The sequence below is a fragment of the Mytilus galloprovincialis genome, chromosome 7 (assembly GCF_965363235.1).
Source record: "Mytilus galloprovincialis chromosome 7, xbMytGall1.hap1.1, whole genome shotgun sequence".
NCBI classification, from domain to species: domain Eukaryota; kingdom Metazoa; phylum Mollusca; class Bivalvia; order Mytilida; family Mytilidae; genus Mytilus; species Mytilus galloprovincialis.
Genome location: NC_134844.1, coordinates 95023462 through 95050578, shown reverse-complemented (window position 1 = coordinate 95050578; position 27117 = coordinate 95023462). Strand labels below are relative to the sequence as shown.

The 27117-nt window shown below is 34.3% G+C and overlaps 1 protein-coding gene across 1 annotated transcript in view; it reads left to right on the top strand.

The window, feature by feature from the left end:
• The window catches only part of LOC143084330 (uncharacterized), a 167661-nt gene that overhangs the window by 488 nt on the left and 140056 nt on the right, over positions 1–27117 (top strand). Inside the window, exon 2 of the mRNA XM_076260741.1 lies at positions 19218–19275. Coding sequence (XP_076116856.1) covers positions 19227–19275 — 49 coding nt within the window. The 5' untranslated portion in view covers positions 19218–19226. The remainder of the gene's footprint in view (positions 1–19217; positions 19276–27117) is intronic.

The window sequence follows — 27117 nt, the reverse complement described above, 5'->3', positions numbered from 1 at the left end:
GGTAATACAAGACATACAATGTAGCATTAAATGAATGAATAATTTATTATTTTGCCCTTGTCCAAATGATTATGACGTTTTCAAAGGCTATTTTAATCACGTGATTTTAATGTTTTGCTGGGCCTTCCTACTCCTACAGTATATTAGATTTATTCGTCAAATAATCAAGATAACATATTTTGAAAAGTTTGGAGTGGAACCGGTAAAAAGTCTGGATTAACAATAAATTTAGCTCCATAAGGCCGCCCCCCTAAATCCGACTCTGATTACAGTAAAATCAACGGTAAAATAAATTTATGAAAATTTTAAAGAATGACCAATATTTTTAAAAAGATATATATTATATAAGGAAAAATGCCAGAAAAATTAAAACAATACAGAAATAGACGTATTTACACTTGTATGCAAATTTGTCCACCATTACTTAAAATCACACAAGTTCCCGTAAAATTTGACATCACAATTTAAAAAAAATTGACGTCATAATTAAAAAGTGATTGTTGCTTGACGTCAGGTTATTCGGCAGTGTGGCGTAGCTTGCCCCCCTCCCCCCCCCCAAATAAGCTAAACAGTTTTTGCTATTTGAACACAAGAATAATCTATTAAAAAATGACAGTCTTCAAACTCAAATTTTCATAGCTCAGGCCAGGGGGCCCTGTACATTCTGAAATCCGCTGCCCCCCCCCCCCCTGAAATTTTACATCTTTCTGTATTTTACTAATAAATGGACTTATTATATTTAATACAGTTATTAAACAAGAAGACCTATACAGTCTAGGGTTAAAGTTTGTTACACATCAACTACTTTGTCAAACCTTCATGGAATTTTATGAAACCTTGGCTCTATGATTAATTAAGGTAGTATGGGTGTCTTTCGCCATCTTGGATTGTAAATAACAAAGAACCTTAGGTCCAGATTTTCAATTAAATTAGCAAAATGTGATGAGGAATCATCATCAGATAACTAATGTGAATTTTCATTTAAAAGAATAAATTTATAAGATTTTCACTTATAAATATTAATATATTACAAGTTTAGATTATTTTTGCTGGATTTATAATGTTTTTAAATTGGCATTTTAAGGGGAGGTAACTCTGAAATAGTGCATTTTCTGAAGGCTTTTCTCTTGATATTCTCAAAGCATTTTCTAAAAGCTATCTTCTCGTATTTTATTTAACAATTGTATCATTTAGTTTTATAGCTTCTAATCACATAAGGATGTTTTTTCCTGTATGCATACAAAATGTGTCATTTTGTCACAACCTGTAGCGTGAAAAAATGCTCGGTGACCTATCATTTGTATTATATTTTTGAACATATCACAATATATATTACGTTTTGGCAAAGTATGAACAAATTCTACCATTTTTAATTTATACTCCAATACCACTTTAGAGATTATATCGTTAAACGTTGTTAAACGTTGTTAAACTATATATATAAAGTCGTGTTCTATGTTAGGGGTGTTATTTGAGGACAACGATAAATCACGGTTATCTGATGCAGTCAGAAAAAGATTTTTTCTTCATATCTACCTTTTTTTTAGGCAGTGGCTATATTTCCGGTGCCGGAAAAATAGAAAAAAAATGCTTACAGTTATCTTTAACACATTCAAATAATAAAATATTGGGTACGAGTTGGTGACTAGAAATATGATTTTAATTAGTTGAGTACGAGTTGGCTAAGGTACGAGACTCAGTTTACATTGATCCACAGCGACCTCATGCGGAATGTTGTGGAACTATTTCATTCTTGATTTGTAAAACTACTTAATCTTTTGTTACTTGTTGATTTGTAACTTGTAGTTTTTTCTTGAGAAACGGAACTTCTCATTGGCTGACAGCGGCAACGATTACACTGACACATTTTTCCAAAACGTGACTCAAACAAAGAAATTACCGTGACTTCACAAATAAAGTGTTACGATCATCTATTTCATGTAAAATAAATATCACATCATGAGATCTACAAAAAATCCATAAATCTTTTTCTTTTTAAGGTTTGTTTATTAAACAGATCAGTATTTACAATAAACACGCCACCTGAAGTCCTACTGTTCTTCTTAAAGCCTAGTTGTTGGTGGCATATGTTATTTTCAAAAAAAGATAGTAACCTATACTTTATAACAACAATGAACATCAAATAATTTGCTCAGACCGCTCATCAGAGAATTTCCACTGTAGTTAGAAAGATTTAAATGATCCCCACAGGAACAAAAAATGATTTACTGTAAATTTAGAAACTATTGCGAGGTTTTTATTAATGCAAATACTGTGATTGAGTGAATATTTGGTCCAAAACTTTCCCCCACTTTTTAATCTATAAGTTTGTGTTTTTATTTCAAATATAGTAGTTATTTGTTTATCGCTGTCTTTTTGAAATTAGCAAATTCTCTGTCTTAACACTTTCACTACTGAATTAATTTTTTTCGCGGGATTCCCTTGCCGAAATTTATTTGTACGAGCCGTTTGCCTGACCGAAATTAATTTAACATGTGCTACAGCAAAAACGACCTCGTAGTTTTGATCATTGAAATCTCAGGAACCGTAGCGAGTTGTGCGGTCAAATTTTGATAAAATGTAGATAAATATCACAGGTTGAGCGTTCATAAACTTTTCATAGAGAAATAGCAGTTTACCTTTAAAACGCGTGTCGAGAACGTAGGTTGATGGAGTCGGAAGATAATTTTTTGCATTGCGTACCGTATATCGCTTTGACTTACATTCGGCAACATTTTTTTAGCAAACGTGTGTTTCAAAATGCTATTTCTATGCGACACTGAATTATTTTCATTCAAAAACCGTTTTCGTTTTCGTTTTCTTGGCAAAAATACTTGTAAATCGAGACTGTCGTTCACGTAGATTTGACCGCCATTTGTTTAGGCAGCAACCATTTGATTTTCTGGGGGGAGGCTATGGATTTTTTTCCGGACAAACTTTTTTTTCTCGCAAAAATCAATCTATTTTTTTGGCGACAAGTCGAAAACATTTTTTTTCTTTCAATTTAACTAAAAAAAGCATTACATATAGTGGCAGCTGAGGGTGTAACGAACATTTTTTTTCTCAGGGTCAAAAACAAATTATTTTTTTCTCCAAAAACTGGAAACAAACTTTTTTTTCCAAAAAAATCCATAGCCCCCCCCCCCCAGAATATCAAATGGTTGCTGCCTTACGGTATGAAAAGAAGAACGATAACTCGGTTGATAACGGACAATAACTCTTCCAGACGAGTTGTATAATATCCCGCACGTTGATGAGCGATCATGAACTAATTAGAAATAAATTTTAACCGTTGCAGTAATAATCGATGGGACTTCTTTACTTTATGACTTCACTCCAGTAATGACTTCATTATAATAATAATAATAATTAAAAACCAATTGTTCAGAGAACCATTGATGGTCTTTCCACCAGTTAAGACCTTTTTTTATATGAAAATATTAAAATTTGGTTTTAAATGTCAATTTTAGCGTCAAATGATAGCTTATTGAACGCTTATTCCAAAAATATATGGTTTCTATACAAAAAGATATAAATAAGGGAGACAATTGTCTACTTCCGGTTCAAAATATGTTACTTCCGGTACTGTCTTATAGTTTACTTGACGTTGATTCCAAAAATATATGGTTTTACATACTTTAACAATAATTTATTACAAAAATTAGCTACTTCCGGTTTACAAAATGTCACTTCCGGTTAACTTTTTCAACGTCATAGTGCTTGCAACCTAATGCAAAAAGTCTAATAGCTTTAACATGAATACATATGAGGTAAAAGCAAAGGTCAAAATCTAGAACGTTAAATTAACATATGACCTTGAGCTCAATTTCAAGGTCATAAACCAAGGACCTTAAATCAAATGACTTTAGGTCTTTACTTTATATTGTTAATCAGTTATATTACCATACGACTGATATTAGATATAAAAGGGGGGAAAACTCGCATTAAATGTTTACGTACCCTTTCGACTCAAATTTATGTGTAACTACATGTCGCGACTAACAATTGTGTGAAAGTATTTTGTCGATATCTTATATGATTTCTGAAAAGAAGCGATAACAAGCCAAAATCAAAAATTTGAACATGACCTTGACCTTTGACCTTGACCTCATTTTCATACTTTTTTACCAAATGCCTCAAATCAAAAGACCCTAGGCCTCTATCACTTATGGTTTTCCAGTTACAAATTTATTTCACTTATTTCAATACAAAAGGGGAAATTACTCTCATATGGGGTCTTCGTAAAGCTTCGGGCAAAATAAAAGGTAACATCCTGAGGATATAATGAGCAATTTGGAAAAATAAATTTGTCGCTTTCTTTTACGGTTGCGGAGGAGATCTGATAACAAGTAAAACAGTGTTTGGGGAGATAACTCTTACAAAGAAAAGTGTTCGGTTAAACAGGGTCAGTTTCAAAAGCGTATAGACTGTATGATATCATATACAAAAAAACTAAGCGACATCTTTTGAAACTTTTTTACACCGCAAGAAAAAAATTAGGCGGAAGAAAAAAAAAATAATCAGAACAAATTCAATAGGTCTTTCCACCAGGAAAGGTGGAAAGACCTAATAAAATTCTTTATTTAACGAAGGTAACACATTTAACAATTACATGTTTATCTTCCATGAGGCCTTCAAAAACTATTAATACAAATAGAAAACGGACAAAAATACATACAAAATAAAATACATTATACAGTTAAATATAGCAGCTTAAATATTGAATAAGCACATATATGAATTCAGTAGAAGAAAAAATATGCATTAGTTTCGTGCATCTTTATTCTGTTCAGTTAGAAAATAGTTTGAACAGTTGTTCTTAAATGTATCTAAATTATCTATTTCTTTAATATTATTTGGTAAATTATTCCAGGTAATAAGACCAGATGATTAGAAAAAAAAATGTTCTTTTTAAAAAATCAGAATTAGGTCTTGGTACATGGAGAAGTCCTGATGTTGTCGATCTCAGACAATAATTATAAAGATCAGCACAAGCAGTAAATTTAATAGATAGATAATCAGGTGCTAGACCATTCATACACTTAAACATTAACACAGCTTGAAAATAGTGTATCCTCGTAAATATAGTCATCCATGCAATTTTTTTAAACATTACTGTTGATGGAAAATCAAAAGAAACAGATAAAACTAATCTTGCAGCACGTTTTTGGAGCTTATGTATCCTCTCCAGATTAATGTGTGGGGTAACACCCCATACTGTACAGCAGTAGTCAATAATGGGTAATATATAGCTATTGTAAAAAAGATTAAGACCCTTTAATGGTAAATAACGTTTCAACCTTTTTAACAAATATATTCTGGTTGAAATAGTTTCGCATATTTTATCAATTTGAATTGACCATGATAGGTTTTTATCAATATGCATTCCGAGAAGTTTTTCAACTTCAACATTATCTAAAGCGATATTATCTTGTGATAAAACACATAAACATTCATTACAGTTTACCAGTTTTCTGTCTGATCCAACAAGCATACATTTTGATTTCTTGCTATTTATCGTCATATCATTTTCTTTACACCATTTAATAACATTGTCTAAGTATTTATTCAAACACATATTTAAATTTACAATAGATTTAGATGACAAATGTAAAGTTGTATCATCAGCATATAGATCAGATTCTGTATATTCTAAGGTTAATGGTAAATCATTTATATAAATGAGGAACAATAAAGGTCCAAGTATAGAACCTTGAGGAACTCCAAAAGTCACAGTTTGATAATCTGATTCAGTGGTTCCTAATTTAACTTTTTGCATTCTCTGAGAGAGGTAAGATGAAAACCATTTTACAGAGTGGTCATCACATTTGTATAATTTTAGTTTTGATAAAAGTATATTGTGATTTACCGTATCAAAAGCCTTCTTAAAATCTAAAAAGAGAATAGTGGTAAAATTTCCATTGTCCAATTCTTCTAACCATTTATCAATTATTTTAATGAGTGCTGTATGGCAAGAATGTTTTTCTCTAAATCCAGACTGCTGTTGTATTAATAATTTGTGTGTGGTTAAGAATAGATATAGTTGTTTAAAGACAGTCTTTTCAAATAACTTGGACACAGTGGGTAAAATCGAAATGGGTCGATAATTGTTCAATTCTTCCACATGTGAATGAGATGAAGCTTTCCACTAAATAAAAGCAACTGAAGCAAAGAAGTGCACACAGCTGCAAGTCACTGAAAACTATTGTCAAAAAAGAGAAAGGATAAACATATAAAATATATGTTATAAATACAGCAGAATGCTGCAGTTTTAAAATTCATTGATGGAAAGCTACATCAGGGAGCTGATAGTGTGTAATAATATTTTGGAAGCTGTGAAATTTGTTTTATTTTCAGTTTATTATGCTGCGTTGAATAGGAGGATTCATATCATAAATCAATTTTTAAATTGAGTGAGGACAATGGAAATTAGTTTTTTTAATTGTCTGTTTATATTGTTGGTTAATTTATTGGAATGGTTTGTCAAAAAATAAATAAAAATTACTTGAGGTTATTATATTATGTAAAGCTTCATGTAAATTATTTAACAATGAAATACATTAAATATGAAATTTGGAGTTTTACCAAGGGAGCTAATAATTAATTAATAACACTGTCTGCCACACAGCATTTCGGGGACTCTCCCTCTTTTATAGCTGACTATGCGGGTGCTTTTCTAATTATTGGGGACATTATGAGGCCACTTTTTTTTTATTAGTTGGTTTACCGGATTCTTCTTAAAAAAGGAAGGGTAGGAGGTCGAAAAAAAAAATAAAAATAAAAATAATGAAAAAATATAGGGTAGGAGGTCGAAAAAAAAAAAAAAAAAAATTGCAATTAATGCTGTTTTTTTTTTTTTACCAAAAATGGAGAGAAACAACAAACAATGACATAACTCTATATAATATTGTATTATACTAACAATGTATGCAGATCGTTTCATAATTTGGTATTAATTCTTGCTGTTTTATTTTAAATTAAATGTGTTACAAGGAGTCAAATGCCAATGTAGATTGATGAAAGAAGATATATATATTAAATGTCCCTGATGAAAGGGAAGTGTCTTTTCCAATTGCATTTCTCTTTGTTCTGTGTATTTATTTATCAAATTTAGATCAGGGAGTGACAAAATTCCTCATAACACAATACAATTTTATTGAGGAAATACCATATGCGCTCTGCAGGTCATATGCCTTCATATGTGGTACATGAAAACATGTCCTTTTTAGGCTTTTTATGCTATTTTACACTGCTATAAGTATTAGCTTATATCTCGAAGTGTCCTGTGATTGTCCCTTTTTATAAATGTTGAAGTGATTTTAATTGTCCTGCATTCTATGACAGTAATACATGTTCTGATTTTGTGTTGGGATATTGTTCACCATACCCCATCTCTGTTCCATTAAATCTTAATGGGTACCGTGGGAAGGTATTTATATAATAAGGCCAATTAATGACACCCATCCCTGGCAGCAAGTTAAAAGATCCTTCCCTTTAGTGACGTCTGGCAAGGCTATTTAAAAACAAATCTGGGATGCCAGGAAGCCTTGCCAGACGTCATAATTATTTGGACTAGTACCTGTAATGGAACTAAAACAGCCCCTTTCAACGGGTCTCAGACTTTCTGATCAACACTTGAACCAAAGTTGACCCGCCGTCAACCTCACTGACTGTCTGAAACAGGGATTCAAACACGGGCACTGGTTTCTATCCATAGGAAGGTCGACTATCCATATAAATAGAACTTCTAGAAACAAGTGCCTGTGGGTTCAAACTAGCGATGGTCCGACCTTTTAAACCAAAATACCCAAACGATCTCAAAAATAATTTTCATTTTTATTATTCATGACTGCGATGTTCAATTTGTTCAACCGCTAGATTTACACCGAAAATCTCCAACAATTAATGGGTAAATCTAAGTACGTAGTCTTTAGTCTTTACAAGTACGTATTGTAAAATCGTATCTGGTCCTCCATTTTCAACTGGTTCCTTTTCACTGCATTAGATCATGATGAAACGTTGACTGAACAGGGAACCGCCTTTCAACTGGTTCCTTTTCACCACACTAGATCATGATGAAACGTTGACTGAACAGGGAACCGCACGGGATTTTCGAATCCACTCCGAGGGTATTCCGACTGGAAGAAGAAAGACCGATCTTTTTTTTTATCATGTTTTTATTTTTATTTGTACTTCTTCAAACAGAAAAGGGTCGGCGGATTTAAAAAAAATCTTCAAAATCGTTTTTATTTTTATTTCAATATCGTGAAAAATAGGGTCGGCTGATCCGTAAACCAACTAATAAAAAAAAAGTGGCCTGATGACCTATAGTTGTTGATTTCTGTGTCATTTGGTCTCTTGGCAATCATAATACATATTCTTTTTCATATATAGCGATGTCGTTATTACGACATAGTGATGTCGTTATTACGACATCATGGACATGTTATGTCGAAATTACGACATAGCGATGTCGTTAGTGATGTCGTAATAACGACATAATTATTTTTTTTTTAATGGCCCTTATCGGCTTCCGTACAATAATGCCAATTCTGAAAGTAAAGAAAAAATTTCCCTTCCTTCTAGAAACAATATTTTTTTTCACTTCCCTTCTCTGACAATGAATGAAAACAATTTGTTACATAATCAATCATCTTGTCCTCTTTAAGTTTTTTTTTACTCTGTCAACAGAATTTGTTTTTCAAAACAAATTGACTTTTTAAATTTTTGTATGCTGAACCAGACTTTTAAAAACCTCTGTTGGAAGATGAGATAAATCATGGAAAATAATTTATACTCGATTAAAATACGAATAAAAAGATGAAGAATATTGTCTCATCTTTCAAAATCAATTTTCTGTTAAATAATAAAGCTCTGAGATGTAACAACACGTGTTTTTATGAACCGTACTATTTATAGACTCAGCTGTCAATTTTGTCAATATCCGGTTCTATTTTAAATGAAAGTGGACTTTCGATTTGTCGACCTTCATACTGCAAAACAGCTTTTCAATGAAAAGAAATAAAACCCGTAGCAACAGAGACTCCCAAGAGTGTCTAATACGATAGTAAAAAACTCTGATCCACTCGGTAATGAAAGGTTGAGTGTCAAACGGCAGCGAGAAATAATAAGTTACCGTCTTGCACCTGCTGACGACAATCAAAGTTTCGATTTCAGGTTGTTTTACAAATATCCTTCTCACAACTCCAAAATACTAGTATACGTACTTACATTATTAATTACTTTTGTACAAGTTAAACGAGTTTCATGACCGCAACTCGAAATAAAACTCCTTACCGCGATTGTTTTTGATTCCGACGTTTTGTTTTCCACGAGTTTTTATTCTCAACAATCTTTGAAAAAACATTTTTTGACAGCGTTTTTACGCCCGATACTAATATATCGAATGCATTTGGTGTTTATCATAATATCTATGGACCAACTGGGCCAAGGAACATGTTAAAACGTTATTTTTACTGTTTGCACTGTGACCGTCTAAAAATAGAAATTTATGTATCCTTAAGAATCGATACATTCGGCATCTACACCGGTGTGCCAAAAGGATACATTCGGCATGCGCATGAGGGTACCAAAAGAATACATTCGGCATGAAAGGGTTAATAAATAGTTCTTCAAAAAGACACTGTTCTCAAAATTTTAAATTTTTATCATTTTTTTCCTGTTATCCTGAGATATAAAGGGATCTGCAAACTGACTTTAATCATACTCTCATCATTCTAGTCCTAAGCTTATAATCTTTTATTGTTCTTATTAGATTTTTGACTTCAAGAATTCTTTGCTTTAATTCATTTGATAACATGATGTCTAGTTTATTCAAAACATCGCGTTTAAATTCACTCTTTTTAAGTTTAGAACTTTTTTTTATTGTTTGGAATAAAATATGTGTTTTAGATTGGTCAAAGGGAGATAACTTTAATTGTTTTTTCTTTGTCGCAGGGATTGCTGTTTCGGCGACGACGTCGACGGCGTCAACAATTGTTAAGTTTTCTGCTTTAAGTTAGTTTGATAGGAACTGCTTGTGATATATCATTGATATCTAATATAAAGTTGTATTACTATCAGTACATCAGTTTGACGACTATTTTGAGGACCAGTCCCCTAGGACATGGTCCATCCACTTTGAATTAATTAGCAAATTTTTAATGTTAAGTTTTCTACTTGATCAATGACGTTGCATATATATAAGTTTGAAGGCTTTTTCGAGGCCCTGTCACCTACACGACCTTGGTCATGGTCCAGCCACTTTCAATTACTACACCAATGTTTAATGTTAATTTTTTTGCTTAAGGTGGCGCGAGTGTCTACCTCCATCTTGGATTTTGAAGTAGCAGATAACGTTGGTCTAGATCTTTGAAGAAATGTGCAAATTTTGAGAGTAGCATGTAATTTATGTGTAAGACTTTTGATGAAAATATAGAATATTGTGTGTTTTATCATAATTATGGCTGTAATTTCTCAAAAACACCTTATTTGTGTTTGATTAAATTTTTTTCAACTTTGCCAAATAAGGGGAGATAACTCAGATAAAGTAATTTTTATAATAGAAAGTGTTGTGAATTTACCTATTTTAATCTGTAGCAAGAAAACAAGTTCGGTGACCCCATTTTTTCTTTTTCTTATCTGAAAGCATGTTATAAGAGCTATTTTCTCACATTTTATCTCAAAATTCTATCATGTAGTTTTCTTTTTATCACACAAAATTTGATTTTCCATGCATAATCTATACAAAATCTTACAATTTTGCACAACCTGTAGCGTGAAAAAAAGTCCGGTGACAGCATGTTTGTGTGTTCCTTCCTACATCATGTTTGTGTGTACCAGGGGTTAAAAATTCCACTAGCCCGACGCCCGGGACTAGATTAATTACGCCTCGGGCAGTTAAAATGTGTAACCCGATATGCCCGACGGACTAGTAACACAAAATTCTTGACGTTTCCAATATAGAAAGTGGAAAATCCCTTCATCACTATTCTATGTTAGCCAATCCGATTCAATTAAGTCATCCGGGATTCCAAGAATTTGAACTGGTTTGTGCAGGTCCTGTTGTACATATTTTAAAAATAGAAAAACAACTCTGGCTGCTCGGTATCGTATGTTGATTGCAATTCTAGTACTTTAAATATTGATTTCTCATACCATGGCCTGGGGTATTGTACATTGCTGATGCCGAGATTTTCAATTAACGGTATTTGGGGGTATGATGTATTGATCGGTATTGACCTGTCTTGTCGCACAGCTCTTGAGCACGAAACCATGCAACAAAATATTTCTTAATATTTTAATACGGGAACCCCAGGAACTTTATCCGTTTCAAAACGAAAAACTGTAAATGAAGGGGGTAATGAGACTGACAATTCATCCCCCCAAAAAATGCCAAATACGACCGGGAAAAGTGGAAATGTTTTTATAGTGTCTAATAATTAACGATACCAATTGTGTTGCACCAGATGCGCATTTGGACAATACATGTCTCTTCAGTGATGCTCGTGGCCAAAATATTTGAAATCCAAAGCTTATATAAAAGATGAAGAGCTATAATCCAAAAGGTCCAAAAAGTATAGCCAAATCCGTGAAAGGAATCAGAGCTTTGCATGAGGGAGATACATTTCTTAATTTATAATAATTTATAATATTTTGTAACAGCAAATTTTAATAACACAAAAAAATCGTATGTTCATGCCAGTAGCGAAGTACTGGCTACTGGGCTGGTAATACCCTCGGGGACTAATAGTCCACCAGCAGAGTCATCGACCCAGTGGTAGTAATAAAATTAACGGTACCAATTTTGTTGCACCAGATGCGCATTTCGACAATACATGTCTCTTCAGTGATGCTCGTGGCCAAATTATTTGAAATCCAAAGCTTATATAAAAGATGAAGAGCTATAATCCAAAAGGTCCAAAAAGTAAGACAGGAAGCCTGCCGAGTCTTTATCGCGAGATTCACACATTTTCATGCTAATTTGGAAGCATTTGCCTTTGATCTATTGTTTTGTATTTGATCTTTACAATTTGGCCAAAAACTCACGCATTTACCATATTTACTACCTGTAAAAAAAGTTGGCAGAACTAGGACACAATGATTCCTCTGGCAAGGTTGGCTGTTGGTAATGAAAAAAACAGACGATGCTCTGTAAAAATTGCCGTTAATTGCCCCAAGCACGCAAATAAAAAGTCTGCTTTGAATGTGGGAACAACTAAATTAGGTTAAGCACCAACAGAATAAATAGCAGATTAACAAAAAATATGAAATACAGTGTATAACATGTATAATGTCTTCTTCAAAACAAAGGACACACATTTTGTATTAGGCAGCACACTCTTGATTTTTACGGCATACTAGGGCTAGCAGGTCAGTTTTGATGGACTAGCAGTTCTTCCAACAGGGCTAGTGAAATCCTGGTGCCAACAAGTCTTGGGCTAGTTAGCTCTTACAAAAAATTTTAACACCTGAGTGTACCTTCCTACAACATGTTTGTGTGTACCTTCCAGCAGCATGCATGTTTGCGTGTTCCTTCCTACAGCATGTTTGTGCGTTCCGTCCTACAGCATGTTTGTGTGTACCTTTCAACAGCATGTTTGTGTGAAACTTCCAGCAGCATGTTTGTGTGAACCATCCTACAGCATGTTTGTGTGTACCTTCCAGCAGCATGTTTGTGTGAAACTTCCAGCAGCATGTGTGTGTGAAACTTCCAGCAGCATGTTTGTGTGTACCTTCCAGCAGCATGTTTGTGTGTACCTTCCAGTAGCATGCATGTTTGTTTGTACCTTCTAGTAGCATGTGTGTGTGAACCTTCCAAAAACATGTTTGTGTGTTCCTTTACTTGTTTGAGTTTATCTTCAAGTTCATGTTTCTGTATACCTTTAATTAGTATGTGTGTATTCAAGCAATATGTCTGCGTGCACATTCGAGCAGCATCTTTGGTTGTTTCTTCCAACAACAGGTGCGTGTGAAAATTTCAGCAGCATGTATGCGTTATTTTAAGCAGCATGTGTGTGTGTGTACCTTCCAGCAGCATGTTGTGTGTACCTCCTAACAGCATGTTTGTGTACCTTCCAGCAGCATGTTTGTGTGAACCTTCCAACAGCATGTTTGTGTGTACCCAGGGGTTAAAATTTTTTGTAACAGCTAACTAGCCCAAGACTTGTTGGCAGCAGGATTTCACTAGCCCTGTTGGAAGAACTGCTAGTCCATCAAAACTGACCTGCTAGCCCTAGTATGCCGTAAAAATCAAGAGTGTGCTGCCTAATACAAAATGTGTGTCCTTTGTTTTGAAGAAGACATTATACATGTTATACACTGTATTTCATATTTTTTGTTAATCTGCTATTTATTCTGTTGGTGCTTAACCTAATTTAGTTGTTCCCACATTCAAAGCAGACTTTTTATTTGCGTGCTTGGGGCAATTAACGGCAATTTTTACAGAGCATCGTCTGTTTTTTTCATCACCAACAGCCAACCTTGCCAGAGGAATCATTGTGTCCTAGTTCTGCCAACTTTTTTTACAGGTAGTAAATATGGTAAATGCGTGAGTTTTTGGCCAAATTGTAAAGATCAAATACAAAACAATAGATCAAAGGCAAATGCTTCCAAATTAGCATGAAAATGTGTGAATCTCGCGATAAAGACTCGGCAGGCTTCCTGTCTTACTTTTTGGACCTTTTGGATTATAGCTCTTCATCTTTTATATAAGCTTTGGATTTCAAATAATTTGGCCACGAGCATCACTGAAGAGACATGTATTGTCGAAATGCGCATCTGGTGCAACAAAATTGGTACCGTTAATTTTATTACTACCACTGGGTCGATGACTCTGCTGGTAGACTATTAGTCCCCGAGGGTATTACCAGCCCAGTAGCCAGTACTTCGCTACTGGCATGAACATACGATTTTTTTTGTGTTATTAAAATTTGCTGTTACAAAATATTATAAATTATTATAAATTAAGGAATGTATCTCCCTCATGCAAAGCTCTGATTCCTTTCACGGATTTGGCTATACTTTTTGGACCTTTTGGATTATAGCTCTTCATCTTTTATATAAGCTTTGGATTTCAAATATTTTGGCCACGAGCATCACTGAAGAGACATGTATTGTCCAAATGCGCATCTGGTGCAACACAATTGGTATCGTTAATTATTAGACACTATAAAAACATTTCCACTTTTCCCGGTCGTATTTGGCATTTTTTGGGGGGATGAATTGTCAGTCTCATTACCCCCTTCATCTACAGTTTTTCGTTTTGAAACGGATAAAGTTCCTGGGGTTCCCGTATTAAAATATTAAGAAATATTTTGTTGCATGGTTTCGTGCTCAAGAGCTGTGCGACAAGACAGGTCAATACCGATCAATACATCATACCCCCAAATACCGTTAATTGAAAATCTCGGCATCAGCAATGTACAATACCCCAGGCCATGGTATGAGAAATCAATATTTAAAGTACTAGAATTGCAATCAACATACGATACCGAGCAGCCAGAGTTGTTTTTCTATTTTTAAAATATGTACAACAGGACCTGCACAAACCAGTTCAAATTCTTGGAATCCCGGATGACTTAATTGAATCGGATTGGCTAACATAGAATAGTGATGAAGGGATTTTCCACTTTCTATATTGGAAACGTCAAGAATTTTGTGTTACTAGTCCGTCGGGCATATCGGGTTACACATTTTAACTGCCCGAGGCGTAATTGATCTAGTCCCGTGCGTCGGGCTAGTGGAATTTTTAACCCCTGGTACCTCCCAACAGCATGTTTGTGTGTACCTCCCAACAGCATTTAGTGTGTACCTCCAATAGCATGTTGTGTGTACCTTCCAACAGAATGTTTGTGTGTACCTCCCAACAGCATGTAGTGTGTACCTCCCAACAGCATGTTTGTGTGTACCTTCCAGCAGCATGTAGTGTGTACCTCCCAACAGCATGTTTGTGTGTACCCTGCAGCAGCATGTTTGTGTGTACCTTCCAACAGCGTGTTTGTGTGTACCTCTCAACACCATGTTTGTGTGTACCTTCCAACAGCATGAAATGTGTACCTTCCAGCAAGCATGTACTGTGTACCTTCCAATAGCATGTTTGTGTGTACATTCCATCATCATATATGTGTGTACCTTTCGACAAAGTATTTGTGTGTTTATTCAAGCGGCTTGTTTGTACGATAAGCAGCATGTTTGTGTGTACATTCCAGCGACATGTTTGTGTGTATATTCCAGCGACATGTCTGTGTGTATATTCCAGCCACATTTTTGTGTTAACAGTAATGAAGCATGCTTGCGCGTAATTCATGAGGTATGTTGATGTGAACAAACCAGCAACATGTGTGTGTATGTACTTTCCAGTAGCATGTTTGTGCGTATTTTCCAGCAGCATGTGTATTTGTACATTCAACGACCTGGTTTGTGTGTACCTTCCAGTAGCATATTGTTTGTGCCTTCCAGTGACACGTTTGTGTGTACCTTTCAGCAGCATGTGTGTATATATATGCCAGTTGTTGTTGTTGTTGTTGTTCTGTATCTTTCCTCCACTGTCTGGAGAACTGTAGTGTTGAATATGGTTAAACAACACTTCATTATATATATATGCACTGTCCCACTTTTACTGCAATACTTACAATATAAAGAGAAGTCTATGTACACACTATGAGCGGGGTGTTCCCTACTATATTTCAATCACTCAATCATGAAAGTATGATAAATCTCAAAAATCAAATGAGCTTTAGCACATTATTAAGAAAGTTACTTGTAATGATATTCCAGAGTTGTATTGCGTGCTATGTAGGGCATAGCATAGTCCTCAACTTTCACAATTTTCAGGGCATCCATAAACGGTTGTCTGACTGTAGTGAGATGCTTACATAGGACAAGAAAGTAAGTTCTGTCCTCTGGTCCTTGTTTACACATCGGACAAGATGGGTCTACTTCGAACTGGTTAACACGATGTCTATTTAAGTTGGAAGCAAAAACCAAGTCATCTTTAAAATACATAGACATTGACCGTCTTTCAATTGACAAAACACATCTGATTTGGAGTAGTGCTGGTTCCGATACCTATGCTATAACAAAAGCGTCTGTAAAATGTAGAATGTTACTTGGAGTATACACAGAAGATCTGTTTCACAGGTGACGACGGATATGTTCTAGTTGTCGTAACCACAACCCCGTCATCTTTTCCTCGAATGTGAACTACCAAATAAAACCAAATCACTGGATTTGAACTTTATGGATTTATATTACCCAGTAATACTGATCTATTGAGTTAAGCCAATTGAAACTGTTTTTTACTTTTTTTTCTTATGTTGTGATGTTACACTACAGTCCGAGGTTAGGTTAGGGTTTAGAGCTCCAAAAAGTTTTTTTTCAATTAGTGCGATGTATATCAGAGAATTTAATTTATAAAAATAAAAGATTGATATTCGTATCTGTTTAAATGATCATACACGATAGAAAAAAATCAGAGAATTCATATTTTATAGAATTGATGCTTTGTCGCTTAGTCCGATCCCCCCATTTCCCTGTAACTTTAGTGTGAGTTGATTTAAACTGTCTCATTGTTGACAATAATGTACAATTCTTTTGATTTGTGTCAAGCTTGTGACATTCATGTAGCGGCAGTGAGACACACCAAACCTGTATTCCGTTGTCGGTAGTGGCGTCGGCGTCTTCATCATTTAGATTGTTAAGTTTCTCGTTTGAGTTGTTTTTTTACATTTTTCATTTCGGGACCTTTTATAGCTTACTATGTGGTATGGGTTTTGCACATATAGTTGTTAACTTCTACGTCATGTGGTATATATGTGGTTAAGAGTTGTCTCATTGGCAATCATACCACATTTTCTAATTTCTATATACGGTTTTTATTTTGTATTAAATATTACCGAATTAAACTGGTTTGACATGACAAATTTGTAAACCTCAATGGATTGTTATAAAACTTGTATAGGAGTAATTCTTCAAGATCACGATAAAGCATCTACAGAAAAACTTTTGTTTTTACCAATAAATATAGTCAACATTACGCTTTTACTCTGACAATAGCAATATCAGGCGAGACAAGGATTCCGTGGAATCTTTTACGAATGTATTATATAATACTGCTTCCAATTGAGATCTAGGGAAAAAAACTGCAGGACCAAGACGTTGGGGATATCCCCCGTATGTCCGAAAGACTGTAAATGTTTTAGTACTTTTTTCTTATTTTTGTCTGCCGTAATTCCCTCTTTCGTACCAATTAACTCTGACCAACAACTCAACTTTAATTCGAACTTTACCTCAATGGATAGCGCATCCAAAGTACATTAAACAAACGACATATGGAAATCGGTTTAAAAATAGAACATATTTTTTTCCGAAATGGTCACGTGGTTTTACCTCATCACTTAATGTGATAACCACATCAATGAATGAAAGGACCACATCAAATACTGAAAAAAACACATCATGTAGTGTAAAATCGTCAAATTTTGAAACATCATTACGTAATGATAAAGTCATATAAAGAATTAGTTTAAACATATTTATTTATAGTGGATTGGGAAACAAGTTTTGCAACTTATATTAATCCCTTTCCACTTTGCGTAGCGGCATTAGCCTACTCTTTTCGAAATCTACAAGGGTGTCTTTAAAGTGCAAGAGATATGGCTCTCTCTTAACACGGGTCAGCCATTTATCGTCCCCTTCCGACGGACTATCATCGTTTCCTCAAGACCATACTCGCAAATGGTGTCAAGGGAGAGCCGAAAATTGAGTTCCTGAAATTTTCATCCCGAACGGGAATCGAACCAGGAACCTTTGTGTTAGTAGTCCGATGCACTAACCACTACAACACGACTATGAAGAATTGGCAAATCATCATTGCGAAATAACAAAACCACATCATGGAATGAATCAACTACATTACGTTAAGTCACATACCCATCAAGTAACATAAAAACCACATTTCCTAATGAAAAAAAAAACATTAAATAATAGTGAAACCACATCGAGTAATGACAAAACCATATCATGTAATGACAAAACTATATCAAGTCATTACGAAACTATATCGTGAAATATCGAAATATCATTAAGTAATGACTATTCCATATTAAGTTATATCAAAACATCATTATGTAAAGACAATATCATCAAGCAGGAACATATATATTGACGGGACTTGACACTACCTGATTGTAGTCGATTTTATTGTCGTGCCATCGTAAATAAAGATACAATACGGAAACAGACATGACTTGTGTTTAAAACGGATTCACTATTATCCTAAAAATTTCTGATAATATCAATAAATTGTCATTCAAACTAGTTTTATAGTGATGCTAGTGTATCAAACTAGTACTCTGTCACTTCAAATTTGTTAAAATTGCAAGCAGTTCATCACAGAACTGTGCAGAATGCAAACAAGATAATAAAAAAATGGCGGCCATTGCCGCGATATGGCCGCGATGATTTACAAATTCCCAAACTATTATAAAACACTTCACATCAAATAAATGAAACTTATTTTAGTAATTTTATATGACAAAATATATCTTCTAAATGATAAAACTTGTATTTATTTACGATTATAGAGTTATGTGGTTTGTTTATTGAGCAGTTGCAATAGTTTTCCAGTCAGACGCTACCAAAATCCATAAATTTCGGAAAGTCTCGGGGAGTCCGAGATTTTTTCAATTTTACTCTGAAAAGTGTATCAGATTCATTTCCCGTTAGGTATACTGTTCCCAGCATCAAATAATTATAAAACAACATAACATACTATCAGAGTTCCACATAAGACAGCAATGGCGATCCATAACTAACCCTGGCGTACTTTCAATGATGTAATCGATTTGAGTTGAACATGTTCCACTTGGATGAAAGTATGTATTCACATCACATAGACCATTCGGGGTTTATAAACAATGTTCTTGTATAAAATCTAAAAATATCTTGTCTTTAGTATTTGGTTTATCCCTAGCTATACTGGCATTCATATCCCCAGCAATAATAATGTCATATGAAGATTTATATTTTAACACAATTTCGGAGAGTTCATCAACAGTTTCCCGGTTGTCGGTGTCAGCATCAGTTGTGTACATTTAAAAAACATGTTTGTATATGTACCTTCACACTGGAAGTTAAGCCAGCACCTATTTCTAGACGTAAGATTGCACTAAAGTTACGGAACAAGTTAAAAAGAAAATCTTTCTTTTATTTTTCAGGTTGCAAGAATGAGAACATTTATACATACCATTTTGCTGATCATTCTTTATCTACAAGGTAAGTTTATAATGTAAAGTTATATCTAAAAATGAATAGACGTGGCATTATTGCCAATGACACAAATATCCATCACTGAATAAATGATAAGGATGTTAACAACTATAAGTCAACGTACGGTCTTCAACAATGAGTAAACACCATGCCGTACAGTAAGCTATAATAGGCCCGACATGACAACAATATACTATGAAAACTCAGAAATTTTTTTGGAAGTACACAATGTTGTGTCTGAAACTATCCCAGCAATGTCATTTCAAGCAAAACAGATTCCATAAATTTCAATATTGTGCATCCATTTGTGGTACTGATAGTGGCGAAACATTATTTATTTTTCTTCTTCAAAGTTCAATTTTACATACGAGTTCGAGTAATGATTTTAACTGTAGTCATACGATAACGACATCTTTATTTACGAAATAATGTTGTAAATTTATCAGCTTTTGCCTAAAACGGTTATGAAATTCTGAATGATCTTTATGTATACAGATTGTACATGTATATGACACTGATGTCTGTGAGTGTGCAATGGTATTACATAGGCATTTATAATAAAGTATTCAAGTATGACGTAAGTTTTATTTCCCCTAAATTATCATTTTTTAATCAACGTTCGAGTTAAGCTTGTCTTAGAATTAGATTAGAATAATGTTCGAGTTAAATGTCTATTCAAATAAAAGTTTGAGTACGAGATTGCGAGGATTTTTCAGTATCAGTTCGAGATAGTACGACAGCTAAAATTGATACAGTGCATTGATCCAAATATTCGTCACCTTCAATTTTAACGCTGTATATTTCAGAAGACAAACATTAAAATAAGGATGATGTGGGCTGATTTCTGTTCAGATTTTAATTAACCTTTACCATGCGGTGACCGTCATATGACGGGCTTACCAAAATAACCGTTATTTGGCTCCAATGGCTCTCCATACTTTAAGAGGTCAACTGCATGATATCTATTTCGAAATTGATGCATGTTCCCTCAACCTGAGACTATTTATTGTCATGTTTCTCATGTTTAAGGTGCATTTTGAGCTCAAATACGAACTTGGAAAATTGAAATCGGATAAAAGTGGTTTTTATACGCCCGGGACGGGACGTATTATGGTATACCGTTGTCCGTCCGTCCGTCTGTCCGTCCGTCCGTCGTCCACACTTCGGACAATAACTCAAAAACACTTCCACCAATTTGCATGGAAGTGAATTGTTTATATCTATTGACGTAAGCTCCCTTTCGTTTTTTTTTAATTTCAGATTTTAAGTTTTGGATTTATGTGGCTTTATTCATAAAAAAGGGGGGATTTTCAACACTTCGGACAATAACTCAAAAAGGCTTTCACCAATGTCCATGAAACTTTGATGAATTGTTTATATCTATTGACGTAAGCTCCCTTTCGTTTTTTTTTAATTTCAGATTTTAAGTTTTGGATTTATGGGGCTTTATTCATAAAAAAAGGGGGGATTTTCAACACTTCGGACAATAACTCAAAAAGGCTTTCACCAATGTCCATGAAACTTTGGTGAATTGTTTATATCTATTGATGTAAGCTCCCTTTTGTTTTTTTTAAATTTCAGATTTTAAGTTTTGGATTTATGGGGCTTTATTCATAAAAAAGGGGGATTTTTAACACTTCGGACAAAAACTCCAAAAAGTTTTCATCAATGTCCATGAAACTTTGGTGAATTGTTTATATCTATTGATGTAAGCTCCCTTTCAATTTTTATAAATTTCAGATTTTACATTTCCGTGTTATGAATTTTTATGCTTAAAAAAGGGGGGATTTTCCAATTTTGGGACAATAACTAACACTTTCACAAAATTTTATGCAACTTTGATAAATTGTTTATATCTATTGACCTTAAAAGTGCCAATTGGGGGGGGGGGGGGGGTATTTGACAGGGCTCACACTATTTCTAGTTGATCATATAAATTCATTTAAAGCATAAAAGACAAGTTAAAAGAGCAACGGGCGTATCATGCGCTAAAGCGCAGCCCTTTATTCTGGAGAGGTGGGCTTCCCTTCGGTGTCTGACAAAGGCAGTTCAGTATGGCATGGTATTGGTTGCAAAAATTGATATTTTTCATTTAAATGCAATATTTTTTATTTAATTGGTATATTTCTTCATCGAAATGCAATATTTTTTTATTTGAATGGTATATTTTTTTCATTTAAATGCAATATTTTTTATTTAAATGGTATAATTTGTCATTCAAATGCAATATTTTTTTATTATTCAATTGGTATATTTATTCATTCAAATGCAATATTTTTTTATTTGAATGGTATATTTTTTCATTTAAATGCAATATTTATATTTAAATGGTATAATTTGTCATTCAAATGCAATATTTTTTATTCAATTGGTATATATAGTAGTTTTTTTTTTATCTATATGCAATAATTGCATTATGGGAAATTCTTTGACGTCATAAGGTCAAATTTGCAACAACATTTGTGATTTGGATTTCCCCCCTTTCTTTCTAAACATGAGTGACCAAGTATTAAAAAACGCGTCAGAATATCGCCCATTAACTAAATCTTGCGTTCGTGCGAGTCCTGCACTGGTTGTTAAAATCTTATGGTCCTTACTATTATTTCTATTGCAAAATTTCGATGGTCAATACGTTGGGACCACCACTTTTTAAAAACTTTCTTTGTATATGGATCTATATGCAAGTATTATTATTATTAGTATATCGTTTTTTAAAATAGATTAGGCACCGTTGGTTTTCCCGTTTGAATGGTTTTACACTGTCATTTTTGGGGGGCCCTTTATAGCTTGCTGTTCGGTGTGAGTCAAGGCTCTGTGTTGAAGACCTTACTTTGACCTATAATATATATATATACATTTACAAATTATGATTTGGATGGGAGAGTTGTCTCATTGGCACTCATACCTCATCTTCTTATATCTATATACAACGTAAACCAGACGTTTCTCAGACTGTTTTCTTTTTTATGTGTCTCATACCGATCTTTTGAGTTAATCTAATTGCAACTGATTAGTGCAGGTTGTGCTTTGATGACACTGTTACACCACTGTCCCAGCTTCGGGATGGGTTGAGTGCTAACAAACATGTTGTTGTACTGTTAGACCACTATCCCAGGTTAGGGGGAGGATTGGAATCCCGCTAACATGTTTAACTTCGCTACATTCTGTATGTATGTGCTTGTCCCAAGTCAGGAGCCTGTAATTCAGTGGTTGCCGTGTGTTGTTATACATATTTGTGTTTCGTTCATTTTTTGTACATTAATTCGGCCGTTAGTTTTCTTGTTTAAATTGTTTTACATTTGTGATTTCGGGGCCTTTTATAGTTGACTATGCAGTAGGCTTTGCTTATTGTGGAAGGCCGTACGGAGACTTATATAGCTGTTGATTTCTGTTTAATTTGGTCTTTTGTGGAGAGTTGTCTCATTTGCAACCATACTGTACTACATCTTCGTTTTTGTACCAACCCTGCCATTTCTTTATTTGCCTGTCTCAGGTCAGGAGCCTGTAGTTAAGTGGTTGTCGTTGGTTCATGTCTCGACTCATATTTAATATTTTGTAAATTGTTTTGTTATGTATAATAAGCCGTTAGTTTTTTCGTTTGAATTGTTCACACTTTTCATGTCGGGCCTTTTATAGACGACTTTACAGTATAAGGTTTTTGTCATTGTTGAAGGCCTTACGATTGTCTATAATTGCTTACATCCACTTCATATTTGAACTCCGATGGATAGTTGCCTTATTAGCAATCATATCCCATCCCTTCGTTTTTATATTATATACCTGACTTCTAAACTCGTGTTTTCCTGAACAAGCATGAAATATTTGTCACTGGGCGTTAAAAATTAGCAGCAAACATTCAATCAATTTAAACTTGTGTTAAATAAGAGGAAAACCATTTAATATTTATTTATTTATTGGGGTGGGGGACAGAAGGATTTCATATATGAATATGGTTGCCTGGTGAGAGCTGAAAAATAGGCATGATAAGCGACAGATTAAAATGAATAATAATGTCCTCTCTTCCCTTCCCCATCCTTCATATATAAATTTAAACTGACCACCACGGAATAGCCCAATAGTGTTGAAAATAGCGTTAAATACCAATCAATCAAAATCCCTTCCCTAGAATATCAAATAATCGTCCCTTACTACTGTTATTGTCCGTGTAGTTCTTATATTTATCCAGCTTATCGTCCTACAGGGATGTCTAACTAAGGTTGTCATACCATAAAAACGTTTATAACACAGCCGCATTCATAAACGTATTAATGTTATTTAGACTAAACGACGCCATGCTTGTTATGTGCCTCTGCCGTCTAAAGAACCTATAAAAAAAGAAAAGGTGGAAGAGAGCCAGAAGATCTTCCCAATGCAAAAATGCAGAAATGGACTTCTTCTGGCTCACTACCGAAGAACAAAAAAACGCTCCCAATCAATATGTTTTAAAAACGCCTTGCAATTGCTCCTACCCTTTTTTCCAAAAAAAATGGCATTGTTAAATATATATACATATATATAATCATCATTAAAATGCTTTTGTATTTTTATAAGACCTACTTTATTACATGATCTGGGACTAATGACATCTATCTATAAGTCCAAGCATACATTAAATTATTATAATATGAATATGTTTCTTTTAATAACCACATATGATGCTATGCATGAGTCACCATTTATCAGGACATGAATTGGGTTTACATAGAGAGAATAGTGTGCAAAAATAGATAAGGGGCGGGACCAAACCTATAGATCACATAATAAAGAAATGATGAAATATAAAGAATACGTTGATTGTTTTTTTTGTTTACTTATGTCCAGTGGCAAATATTTCACGCATGTTTAGGACAAATATAATAGAGATCAAAGGATAAAGAATAGAGTGAAAAGGTCAAAACTAAAAGATATAGAATTATAGAAACAATCTTTGATCTGAACCCCCTCTCCCTCCCCTCACACACACACACCATAACCATTACTGCCAATACTTGCATATATACATCTCTAAACAAATATCTAAATCTGAACCCCCTCTCCCCTAGACACCTAGGTTCTGGATCCGCCCCTGTTAAATGTATCTTATTACATATGTAGGACTCTATAGTACGATGGGGACGCTAAAGTACGATGGTCACGCTAAAGTGCGATGGTTTACGCTAAAGTCCGATGCTTCCATACGCTTAAGTCCGATGGTCCGCGAAAATATAGACGTTAGAAACGTACTTTGATAATGACGTTAAAAGTCGTTTATAGATACAAACCAAAAATGAACATGCGGGAAGATAAATTAAGAATATTTGATTAACAACTTTTACACCAAATGTCCATGACTTACTAGTAATTCATTTAAACTGAACCGTTCTTTGTCGGCTGAAGCACAATGTTTTTTTTTCGAGTGATGAAAGACGGACTTGCATCCTACAGTCAACCATTTTACTTAAAAATGTATAGATACAAAATATAATACGCATACGTATCCTGTATCCTGCTTCTATTTGAAGCGATCGGATACATTTTAATCATTGTTTATGTGGCAGTTTCCTTTGCATGCGATCACCGTTAAAGTACTGTCGATTTTAATGAAAAGTAACGTCGGTATAATAGAGGTACATGTTTTCATGCGTAAATTAAAAATTGTCTGCTAAAGCTTATACAAATAAAAGTTGTATATTCCGACAATGAACGAATTTTGTCATTGTAATTTTCAATGACGACTGTAAGGGAGGTTGTCACATTAGTGTGAACGGCAAGATACACCAATTATCCAAATATTGAATCGCTCCGAATTGTTACAATTTCATTTTACAGGATATATAGTATAATGTGACACTTAAATACCTTTTTAGCAATTATAACGTGGTCGGTCTTCCAAATTTAGAAACAATCACTTAAGCCTTTCTGTGATCATAAAGGCTATCACATATGTTTTTCCTTAACATACTAGCTTTTGATAAAAGACTATTTTTAACCTCGGTGTACTTTAACGTTTTAATCCCACGAATCTTACCCTTTTGGTCCATCGCACTTTAGCGTGATATACCATTGTGCTTTAGCGAACAAACAAGCATCGCACTTTAGCGTGATACACCATCGTACTTTAGCCTAGACCATCGCACTTTAGCGTGACCATCGCACTTTAGAGTACCATCGCACTTTAGAGTCCTACATATACATTTTGTACTGGTCTAGATAATAGTTAAACGTACAATCCTATAATTTGTGGGATACAAATCATTAGAGATTTGTATCTTATTATATTATATACTGAGTCAAAAAATAAACTTGTATACCCTCCCCCCACCCGTTTTTCCAAATGCAGTATTGAAAAGTAAATCGTTTAAAAGTCCTGAAGAAAAAATATGTTTTGAAAAATGCCCTGCATACTTATTTATGCAAAGACATATAGTAATTATTGAACAGCTGTGGGGCTTGAAAAAAATTTCTATTTAAGAGATTCGGAGATGGTAACAGTAAAAAAAGCTCAGCAACGAATCCTAAATGTAAAATGATTTGCGGCATAAGACATGAGAGTACATATTATAGATAGTCCAAAATATGAAGTTCACGCCTTATACAGTGTACGTCCTATGTCATAGGACTATTGTTGTAACATGTGTTAGTTACTGGTTCCAATTTATTCCGAATTGTCTTTATTAAAGAATTAGTTTGGGAGTATCACGGGCTCAGGTCTCTTCTTGTGGGTCTCTGGTTCTGCTGTCGTAATTAGGGGATTTTTTTCTACATGAAGCAAAAAAGTCCAAATAATTATAACGTCCTGGAAGGTTTTTATTCTTTTTTATGTTTGCCTTCCTGCAACGTCTCTGCGGATCAAGAAAAGTAAAAAATAGTATAGCATCAAAGAACGTCATGATTACATGTATCTGGACTTAGAGGGGAGGAGGGCTAGCTATGTATTTTTTTTAATTTCAATGTGTAGACTGTAGGGGAGTTTCTTCAGAAAGGGTTTTCATTGGAGGTGTTTTGCCATGCACGCAGGCATCTGTCTCTATCAGTGTTGACATGAATATCAATTATGTGGTCATTTTTATAAATTTCCTGTTTACAAAACTTTGAATTTTTAGAAAAATTAAGGATTTTCTTATCCCCGGAATAAATTACCTGTAGTTAGCCGTATTTGGCACAACTTTTTGGAATTTTGGATCCTCAATGCTCTTCAACTTTGTATTTGTTTGGCTTTACAACTATTTTGATATAATTGTCACTGATGAGTCTTATGTAGACGAAAAGCGAATCTGGCGTACTAAATTATAATCCTGGTACCTTTGATAACTATTTACACCACTGGGTCGATGCCACTGCTGGTGGACGTTTCGTCCCCGAGGGTATCACCAGCCCAGTAGTCAGCACTTCAGTGTTGACATGAATATCAATTATGTGGTCATTTTTTTAAATTTCCTGTTTACAAAACTTTGAATTTTTAGAAAACTAAGGATTTTCTTATCCCAGGAATAAATTACCTTAGCCGTACTTGGCACAACTTTTTGGAATTTTGGATCCTCAATACTCTTCAACTTTGTATTTGTTTGGCTTTACAACTATTTTGATATGAGCGTCACCGATGAGTCATATGAAGACGAAACGCGCGTCTGGCGTACTAAAATATAATCCTGGTACATTTGATAACTATTTACACCACTGGGTCGATGCCACTGCTGGTGGACGTTTCGTCCCCGAGGGTATCACCAGCCCAGTAGTCAGCACTTCAGTGTTGACATGAATATCAATTATATGGTCATTTTTATAAATTTCCTGTTTACAAAACTTTGAATTTTTAGAAAAACTAAGGATTTTCTTATCCCAGGAATAGATTACCTTAGTCGTATTTGG